Source organism: Pistacia vera, unplaced genomic scaffold (assembly GCF_008641045.1).
Source record: "Pistacia vera cultivar Batoury unplaced genomic scaffold, PisVer_v2 Contig200, whole genome shotgun sequence".
Lineage (NCBI taxonomy): Eukaryota > Viridiplantae > Streptophyta > Magnoliopsida > Sapindales > Anacardiaceae > Pistacia > Pistacia vera.
The window spans coordinates 2,144,747-2,155,006 of NW_022196003.1; the positions used below are offsets into that span (position 1 = coordinate 2,144,747).

Sequence of the window (10,260 nt, forward strand, 5' to 3'; positions counted from 1 at the left end):
TTTGTGTATGATAATTAAAGTATGGAATTTAAGATGTAAAATTCAAATATCAAATGTGAAAAATAAATATCGTTATATAAATAAGTAAATGACATTAAACATCAAGCGGGTAGCTTTCAATTTTTCTTTTTTCTTTTTATATTTAATTTTTCAAATTGTAGTGGAATTTAACTTTTTTTTATTTTAATTGAACCTATAGTATTATTTTAAACATATAATAATAATTTTATTTTTATATTAGAAGTTGTCTCCATCGTACGGTTGACAATAACAATCGGGAAGATCTAAGTAAATATTTACGGGGGTGCTCGAATCAGCTTACGGGTATTTCAATTAATCCTTCGAAGCCTTGAAATTCCCTCATTGATCACCCCTATTAAGGCCTATAAAGACTCAAGCTCAGAAGCTCATAAAATCTCCTTTTACTCTTTTACCATCAGGCCACCTAATGATAATTATGAGAAAGTTTTCTTTGTAACATACATGTACGTATAATCAATTTATAAGAACGTTGTCACGTAATTGCAGTGGCATGCACATAGAACCAACAAGAATCTTGTTTTTTCCATTGTAAAAATTTAGAATAATTTCCTACATTGTATAATCTCAAGAGACAGTTGAATACAGAGAGAGAAAATGCAAAAGAAATGGAGATGAACTTCATTCAAACACAGAACAGGAAGAATGAGGGGAATTTTTTTTTTTTTTTTTTTTATCCCGTTAATAGAGGAGGGGAGGGTATTGACAATACAAAGAAGGTGAAAACATGGCATGTTTTCCTTGTTCATTGCAGCATCTCAGTTGTGGGATGTGAAGAAGGCAATAATGACCTCCTGCTATTTTTCATGCCTCTCAGCTTTAAAGGACTCCAAACCAGCGATTTCCTTTGCAGTGCTACAACTGTTGGATGCTTTGGCCTCCATGAACCGGCGACCTGTGTAGGAGGACTCCCCATGAACTTGCTGCTGCTCCTCATGGCAGTTGGTGTGGTAATCTCTGATGTTGTCCGGTATTCTGGTAATGGCGAGAACAGCTTCGAGTACCTCGCCTTTCGAGGGTCCCTCACGAGTGACTGCCTGCCGCCCATTGTGCTTCCATTTTGAAAGCGAGAGACAGAGGGGCGGAGTGGTGTTGTCATGTATGAACTTGGCTCTGGCCGGAGGGTTGCGATGGATACTCTTCTTTTGGGCTGAATAACTTGTGTTGTTGTTGATGTTGCAGAAGGAGGAGGTCTGACAGCGATGGAAATACGTCTTGGTTTCAGAAGGCTTTTGATGTTTGTTGCTGGCATTCTGTTGCTGTGAATGTTTTCTTTATCAACTGAAGTTGCCATTCTGTTTCTAATGGTGGTGCTGTTATTGTTTTCTTTATCTACTGAAGTTGCCATTCTGTGTCTAATGGTGGTGGTTTTCCGAGGTGGGACAGGAGATGGCGGGGGCATGAAATTGGTGATTCTTCGTAGTGGCATCCTCAATTTTGAAGGACCCAAAGGAGGCTTTCTCTCTGTCATTGTCTTCCCTGCAGCTTCTTTTATAGTTGACAGTCCTGAAGACTGAGTAGATGCAGCCGCAAAAGCTCTGGTTTCTTGCTTTATTCTGGTTTTCCTTTCATTTTCTAATTGATTCTCAAGGTCCCGGACCTGTAGTAAAAGTTCGGTAACAGTTCTGGTTAGGGAAATCAACAATGAAGATAACACAAGATAGCCACTAAAATACCAAAGATGCCTATATGCAAAGAACTGACCAGCACATATCTTACAGAGAAAGCTATAACCAGTTCAGAAAAAAATTACTGAATGCACAAATTAACAAATTAACAAAGATACGATAGTAAGCTTTTAACAAGGCCTCGAGTCCTGATAATTACCTTTTCTTGAAGACTTCTGCAGATATGTTCTCTGGCAGCGAGCCTTAATTGCAAAGACTGCAAATTATCCTGTAACCTCTTTGTTTCCTTCTCATCCTGCTTCAACTTTTCTGCCTATTATTATAAAAAAACCTGAGTTTCGTGGTCTGGGAGCAATATAAATTGTGCACAAACTTGAGAAAAATACATACCATTTGCTTGTACTTGAAGAGTTCCGACACATCAGCCTGCTTGCGAGCAGGACCACTTTCAATTCCCCGAACTCGGCTGGCAAAGTTCAGAGAACAAAGGGTCTCCCCGAGGTCTCCAGAATTTGGGCTGATCTGGACAAACATCAGAGTTTTGCAATCACCTCCTGCATTACATATTCTAGTTAGAAATATTCCTTGAGAAGAAGACCCATGAGTGCAAACAAAAATGTAATAAATGACCAATGGGGATGGTAAGGAGTATTAAAAATGTATTCAAATTCTCCACAACCCAAGTACCAAGCAATTCTGTCAGAGGAATTAACCTCAGAACTTGCCAGGAACCAAATTGTGGAGGATCAAATCTGAATGTAAAAATGCCAAAACAAAACACTCACCTAGGGAGCTCTGTAGCATATGAGTAAGCTTTGAATTCCTGGTTTCAAATAAAAATACAAACATTTCAGATATAACAATTATATGGCAGTGAACAGATACCTGAGAGAGAAAGAGAGAGGAACCTGTATGGAACGTGGCCTGATTTTGATGCCAGGGCAGATATAACATCACCAAGTGCTGAGAGAGATTTGTTTATAAATTGAGATTCCTTCAATCTCTCACCTTCAACTTCAATCTTCCCCACACGCTCACTACCAGCCAAGTCTACCAGCCAGAGGTGACTCTTAGTCTTATGTCCATTTATTAGATTCTCCCCCTTCACAGTCACTCGCAACAAGCTACAGAGACAATTTTTTTGTCATTACTAGAATCTATGAAAGCTTTGGTCACCTCTTTGTTTGATCAACTTGTCTAAATCACCCTAAAAGGACTATTAAAACTTACCAGTGAGATCGGCTACTGAGCTCGTTAGCGTTAGTGGATCCTACAGATCTGGCTTTGGCTCCAGACTTGAGGAGCTCCCACACTTCCTCTGTAGTGTAGACTCGAGCTTCAATGAGTCCTGGCACTTCTTGGATTCCTTCTGCTGCATGCTTTATCTCCAACCTTCATCCATGTAACATTAACATTAATTACTTCAAAATTATTATCTGTTGCAACACAATTCTTAAAAAGATTCCACCCCAATTCTTAAAAAGAAAAGAAGCTCTTGTTTAGTCCAGTTCTTTTTAGAATCATCTCAAAGATAGCCCAGCTTAAAAAAACAGCATTTTTTTTTTTTTTGTTAATTGTGAAGGAGCAGAAATGTGATAGATTCATCACAGAGAAAGAGGTCTAAAAAGAAAATGTAGCTTCTATTGCCAAGTGATCATAAGTCTGGCAATCAGCTTGTTGCCAGCAGGGAAGTGATAACAATCAGCCAGTCCTCCAGCATATAACATAAAATCACATAAAAGTGTGGTGTTTGAGTAAATGATCAGAGGGAACTTACTTCTTAGAAGGTTGGTTAGAGTTTTCAACTAAAAGGTCCCTTATCTTCTCATTGTAAACCTCCAACATGCTAACAAATAGCTCATATCTCATGACACCAGTTCTGTCTTTGGAAATATGAAACAACTCCTCTAAAGTCCTGTAGTTCACTCCTCTATTTTCAGGTGTACCCTCCATTGTAAATGTCTTCCCAGTTCCAGTTTGTCCATATGCAAATATGCAGACATTATAGCCATCCAGTACTGAAGTCACAATAGGTTTTGTTTGTGCAAAAACAGCCTCTGCATATATTAGAAACCCAGGATTAAATATTTAAACTGTTCAATATCCATTATAGCAAATGCTTTGCATTGTAAAAATCATTCATGAGATCAAGGATTACCTTGATTGTCCTCGGGCTTAAACACAAAATCAAACTTGAATTGCTTTTTAGAAGAATCAGAAGAAACAATTTGTAGCTCATTTTCTTGAGAAGAGTCAAATTCAACAACAGAACTGGACCCATTAGTAATTTCAGCTTGATTTAAAGGTCTACATCTGCAGAAGACCCTAATATTGCCTTTCAGCTCAATCACTTCATTGTAAAGCCGCTTTCGTTCAGAGGACTCATCTATGTATTTCTTTTTTAAAAGCTCATATTCATTACCTAATNCTCTCACACCATTGGTAGAAGCTCTTGCTCTCCAATCCACTCTAGGCTCTACAACTTCAATGGAACTCCAGGAGCTTTTGACCTTCACTTGACAGAAAATATTTGTAGCTCATTTTCTTGAGAAGAGTCAAATTCAACAACAGAACTAGGCCCATTAGTAATTTCAGCTTGATTTAAAGGTCTACATCGGCAGAAGACCCTAATATTGCCTTTCAGCTCAATCACTTCATTGTAAAGCCACTTTCATTCAGAGGACTGATCTATGTATTTCTTTTTTAAAAGCTCATATTCATTACCTAATACCAAAAATAGCAATTAAAATCATTAAAACAAAAGAAAGAAAAAAAGGCGAGAAACAATTGCCAAAATCAGTATCTAATACTCATTGAGATTCTTAAGATTGTCTAAAACACCAGGGCCAGGAAAACAATCAGTATTCATTTTCTTCACTTGATCTGAAAGACTTGAGTGATCTCTCTTCAAATCCAATAACATAAAACATCAACATTAATCCCGAAACCAATAAAAAAAACAAAAACAAAGAGAAGACTCTAAATTTTACAAAACTTGATACCAAACAGAGCAATTACCTACACTAACAAATAAACTGAACACAAATCGTTCATTTTCTGAAACTCAATTGCCTAAAATAAGACTAAACTATCCTACTTCTATCAGCAAGAAATAAAGTGAAAGTGATACAAGAAACGCCATTTTACCTGAATCTTATTGCTCAAACATATAATCTTCTGCAATATTGGAAGGGTTGGCCCTTGAGCTGGAAAAATTTCTCGGTTTGTGTTCGATAAACCATCCTCATCCATGAAATTGCTACTCTCTTCAACTAGCTCTAAAGCAACAACAAAACCCTAATATAAATATTCAAATGACAGAAATAGAAGAAGCAACAAATAAAGCAGTCAAAACCCTCACTTCGGTCACTAAAGATCTTAAAAAATAATGTTTTTAAATCACATGATTTCATCTTTTAGAGACCTTATCGAACATTAAACGAGCTCAGTAGCCGATCTCACTGGTAACAAAAACAAGAACCAACTCCTTCAATCATGACGACAACGATAGAGAGAGGAGATGACGAGCTGACGAGGATGAATGACGGCAATCAGCGACAGTGGGTCTAGGAATGGGATCACGGTTCACGGATGAGAGTGATGACTGATGATGATAGTGATGACTGATGATGACAATGATGAATGATGACAGTCTACTGAAGTGAACACTGAACAGAGTGATAAGATGAGAGATTGAGAGAATGAATCAGTGACAGTGATGAGAGATTCAGAGGCGCGAGAGAGAAGAGAAAGTTTGTTTTAGAGTTGGGTGGCGTTAGTGCCTTAGTGGGTTAGCGATTTAGGGTTTAGCTTTTTAAAAAAGGGGTACCTGCGGGCACCCGCGGGTTTACCGGTGTAACTCGTCAAAAAATGGGTCGGGCTGAGTATGGGTGTGAATTAAACGGGTCCAACATATTAAACCCATACCCTATATTTTTTACCCGGGTACGGGCCGACCCGCGGGTCTGGACCCGTTTTGCTAGGTNAAAAAATAATGTTTTTAAATCACATGATTTCATCTTTTAGAGACCCAATTGAACATTAAACTTCAGTCAGTTACACAAAACAAAACTTCACAATACCAAAAAAATTATTAGGCAAAAAAATAAGAAGTTGATTTTTTACTTTCCCAGCAACCAAACATTACACTTAAAAACCCTAGATAGAAGAAAGGATAATATCAAGAATATACAAAACTCATATCCACATTCATTTCATCACACAAAAACAAATACAATTCTAACATTTACTACTAAATTTCACAAAAAAAACTAACCTGAATCAGGAGTTTCGCTCTTTACGGTTTGATCTGGAATTAAAAAAAGAGAGAAAATCGAAAAAAAGAAGCAAGAAAACACATTTAGAGAACAGGTAAACACGAAATCAATATGTTCTTAAAACAAAGAAAACAAGAACTAATTATGAAATTAAATCAAATCTTTCACCAAATTACAACAAAAAAAGAACAAATTTCTTGAATTGAGAACCAGAACGAACCTGAGTTTGAATCGCAGTGGTGTTCGCATTGCTCGGATTCCATTTCCACCGTCTGATTTGTTGAAAAAAGATTGAGAGTTTGATGATTTTGAAAACAAAATTACGAATTTTAGAGAGAGAGAGAGAGAGAGAGTGAGAGAGAGATTTGGAACGTTAAATGGAGCGACAGAGAGGATTTGATTTTGAATTGAAATGAATGTTAGCCGTTGGATTTGAAAGCTTTTGATTTGTTTCTAACGGCTATATAATAGTAAGACTTTGGAGTTGGGAGCGTTTAAGTGAAGGAAATCAGGGTATTTGGGTTTGGTTAAACGGAGCTCCGACTCCGTAATGGTGTACGGGTCATCCGGTTTGACTATGTGTTTGACTTTCTCTTTATTTTAGACTTTTATTTGTTTTATTTTATTTTATTTTATTTTTTTTAATTTCGGTACTATGTATTACATAAAATTAAAAAAGGGTTTATTTTATTTAATTAACCATAGGCTATTTTTAAAAAGTATTGCATAAAAATATGAAAAAAAACCTTAATATGGATATATAATACATTTCAATAATAGCGGATGGATTCCATATTAAGCGATTTCACGGAAAAAAAACCGATTTGATTCTTGAAATTTATAAATCAATCTAATCTAATTTTTATTTGAAAAAAATGTTAACATATGTAGCAACACGATGCATGATTAAAGTGGATTTAAACACAAATTAAAAGAAAATAGATTGTTTTAATATGTTGTGGTTTACTCCCTTATAGTATATGGTTTGAGTCCTTCTATGATTAGTACTTATATGACTCAAGATTATTATTTTCTCCTTCTGAAAAAATTGTAAGAGTTGATGAAAACTCTAATTTTGAATTCGGTTCACAAAGAAAGGTTAGTGGATTTTTTATCCATCCGTGAGTAGCTTAGATGGTTAGGGTGAATTGAGAATAGCGTGGATAGACGCATGGTCTCAGGTTCGATACCTCAAAGATTAGTTGAGATCGAGATCGAGATACGCATAAGTTGACCCAGACATCTTAAATATATGCTAAAAGAGTATATATTTAAACTTTTTGAGAATATATCTTAGTGAGAAAGTGTTTTTTTTTTAACTTTTTGAGTGAGAAATTGTCGTTAGGCCAAACCTTGGGTGGGAAATTGTCGTTATCCCGTTCTTTTGTTTATTCTTTTCTTATTATGATTAAAGTAGTTCATTTTTACTTTTTGTTTTTTCAATTTTTTATCCAGGTTCATTAGATAGGTGCAATCCAACGGCGAATATAAATTTTCTTTTTCACTAAGATATAATATATCAAAATCCAATGACAAAGATAGCTTCCAGTAACCATAAACTGATCCAATGGAGTTGGATGATAAACATGTAAAAAACAATTCCTTTATTGAATACATTAATAAAGTAAAAGAAATAGAAAATACATACACAATATAATAGCATGACAAATTAACCATCACCCTTTCTCTACAAAGACACTAATTGCCTATTTATGAATCTCAACTTGCTCTAGCTCATGCTCGATTAAGTTACCTCCTACTTCAAGTCCTTCAATCTCTTCAACTGTAGCAAGAGCCAGTTCTAAGTTTTCTTGGTTTTGGTTGACCCAAGTGATGAAGATGGTTAGAAGTGATCGTAGAGTGTGAAGAAGGCAGTTGAAGAAACATTGAATTAGACTCCATAGCAATGCATAGCATGGAGATAAGATAATGAGAAACAAATAGGCTACTAAGAAATGTGAGGGTGGTAAAAAGAATGACTCCAGGATTGACAAAACTAAGATAAGAGAAAAATTTCTAGGACGTAAGAAGATAGAATGGCTCATACTAAAAGAGAGTGTGATGGGTGTGAAGAGGAAAGCTAGTAGTAAAAGAAGAGCAAAAATCAATAGAAAGATAAATAGAAATGGGTATTAAAGAATGTTTTCAACTTGAGGTTTCATTAATAGAAAGAAAATGAAAAAATTTAGCAACGGTGGGGAAAAAAACCTCAAATCAATGGAGAAATGCATGCTTTCTATTGCTGATGATATTTGGACGAATAATTCTCCCTATTTATACAATTAAGTCGCGCAATTTCATTCCCCGAGAAAATTACAGAGACAGTGTGCCCTCTCTCGTATATTTATATGTATTGCTTTGACAAGAATCAAGAAAGTAAATTTTCTCAAACACAGTAGAAAGTGAAACCAAACAACCCAGAAACAGCAAAATCAGGCAGGTTCCACTTCCAGAGAAGGATTGAGACTAATTAAACAACTGGAATGTCAAGAAATGAAACTAGAGCATGTATATAATTATGTACAGATACCAAAGTGACCAAACCTTATGAATTACAGAGCCAATAAGCGAAGTAGCTAGTGTGAAGTTGCTGGACTTAATTCCTGAGGCATGGCATTGGAAGTTTTGTTATGATGACAAGATGAAAGAGCAGAGAAAATAAGTGCATTCGGACATGGAAACAATGGGAACTTACATATCCCAAGGCCTTCAACTAATATATATATATATACACATCTTAAGTAAGTTGACGAGAAACTACTTACCTTTTATTAGTGCTAAACGCATAGCTAGATTCATGTTGCCTCCATACTTGTAACATATATAGCAGTCCAGTCTTCATCCACTAACATTAACCGTGGATAATAAAGTTGGTTTAATTCTACTGTGTTTGAGAAACTTTTTCAAGTAATACAAATAAACGAAAAAGTTTTAGCACTAATAAAAAGTAAAGACTTACGTATGGGTCTCTTAACTTCAATTATTTGACGTTTGTTTGTGAACAAAATGATGAATGATGATGCCCATGTCTCCTTTTCTCCCCACAGACAATCTTAATAGAGACAATTAACTAGTTCAAATTATTCACTTCTTTTAGTGCATGCACACTCTTAACACTAATATTATTTGCCGAAAATTATTAGCACTAGCACTAATATTATGAAGTACAAAGCAATTACGTGAAGCCAAATTAAACTAAGTGGAGCAGGTAAAGTTTTGCTTTTCCTTTTTAATTGTCTCTTGAACCCATATTAATAGAAAGAAAATGAAAATATTTAGCCACGATGGAAAAAAACCCTCAAATCATTGGAGAAATGCATGCTTTATATTGCTGATGATATTTGGCTCTCCCTATTTATAGAATTAAGTTGCGCAATTTCATTCCCTCGCCTCGTGTATTTATATGTATTGCTTGACAAGAAAGTTAGGCTTCGTTTATAGTATTCCCAAAAAAGTTAAACAGTAAAATGTCATTATTCCCAAAATATTATTCTATATTTTTCAATTTTTTAAACCTCCTAAATTTGTTAATTTAACTAAACACCCCCAAATATTTTTTTTAGAAATTGCAAAAATACTCCGGCCACCCTCCGGCGGTGGTGGTCGGCTGTCCGTATTTAATGGGTGGGTTAAGGGTATTTTTGTTAACTTTTAATATTTTATTATAGGGGTGTTTAGTAAATAAATAAACATAGGGGATATTTTTGTTAATTTTCAAATCCTACATCGTAATACCCGCCCAATTTAACTTTTTTCAAAATATCATTCTAAGAACTATCAGAATAATGAACCAAGCAGATCCTTAATTTTCTCAAACACAGTAGAATTAAACCAACTTTATTATCCACAATTAATGTTAGTGGATGTTGGAGACTGATATGTAAGCAACATGAAAATTTGTACATATATCTCTCAACAGCAAACGAAGTCATGGCCACTAACACTAAAAAGGTCACGTCCACTAACAATAAGAAGGTCATATATTTTGGCTTTTGAGAATTTGTCTAAGTAAAGCACGCGGTATCACCAAATTGCTTATCTCCTGGATGTTTCCTCGACTTTGCCTTCACAATCTAATGCAATCAACCATTTGAAGTTAAATGTGTAGATTCTGAAGCCCATTGGTGAACTGAGTTTGACTTTATTGATTATATAGTTAGCTGTATATTTAGTTTATGTAAATAAACTCTGCTGTTAGTTGATATATTTTAGTTCATTATGTTAGTAAGTATAATATTGATGAGCACTAATAAAGCATATTTTGATGAGCACTAATATAAATCATATTTGATCTATGCCCCAAGAGCCAGCATTAT

At 35.2% G+C, this 10,260-nt stretch overlaps 2 protein-coding genes across 2 annotated transcripts; both read right to left on the reverse strand.

Moving 5' to 3' along the window:
* Positions 1–607: 607 nt before the first annotated feature.
* LOC116128519 (kinesin-like protein KIN-14S) lies at positions 608–4,250 on the reverse strand. The gene is made up of 9 exons (XM_031414227.1): positions 4,242–4,250; positions 3,826–4,177; positions 3,445–3,724; positions 2,898–3,059; positions 2,576–2,791; positions 2,453–2,490; positions 2,058–2,221; positions 1,867–1,980; positions 608–1,639 (listed from the first exon to the last, which is right to left on the reverse strand). The coding sequence occupies exons 1-9, from the start codon at positions 4,248–4,250 to the stop codon at positions 785–787; spliced, it is 2,190 nt and encodes a 729-aa protein (XP_031270087.1). The 3' UTR covers positions 608–784.
* A 69-nt stretch (positions 4,251–4,319) lies between these two features.
* Positions 4,320–6,269, reverse strand: LOC116128625 (kinesin-like protein KIN-14S). The gene is made up of 4 exons (XM_031414378.1): positions 6,165–6,269; positions 5,944–5,976; positions 4,815–4,945; positions 4,320–4,391 (listed from the first exon to the last, which is right to left on the reverse strand). Exons 1-4 carry the CDS (start codon positions 6,205–6,207, stop codon positions 4,371–4,373), a joined length of 228 nt encoding a protein of 75 aa, XP_031270238.1. The 5' UTR covers positions 6,208–6,269; the 3' UTR covers positions 4,320–4,370.
* Between the last annotated feature and the right edge of the window lie 3,991 nt (positions 6,270–10,260).

Excerpts from the sequence above, each read along its gene's own strand:
- LOC116128625 (XM_031414378.1), bottom strand. The coding sequence starts at position 6,207 with ATGGAATCCGAGCAATGCGAACACCACTGCGATTCAAACTCAG. Across the intron at positions 5,977-6,164 it reads CCACTGCGATTCAAACTCAG|ATCAAACCGTAAAGAGCGAA; the intron begins GTTCGTTCTGGT and ends TTTTAATTCCAG. Across the intron at positions 4,946-5,943 it reads GAGCGAAACTCCTGATTCAG|AGCTAGTTGAAGAGAGTAGC; the intron begins GTTAGTTTTTTT and ends TTGTTGCTTTAG.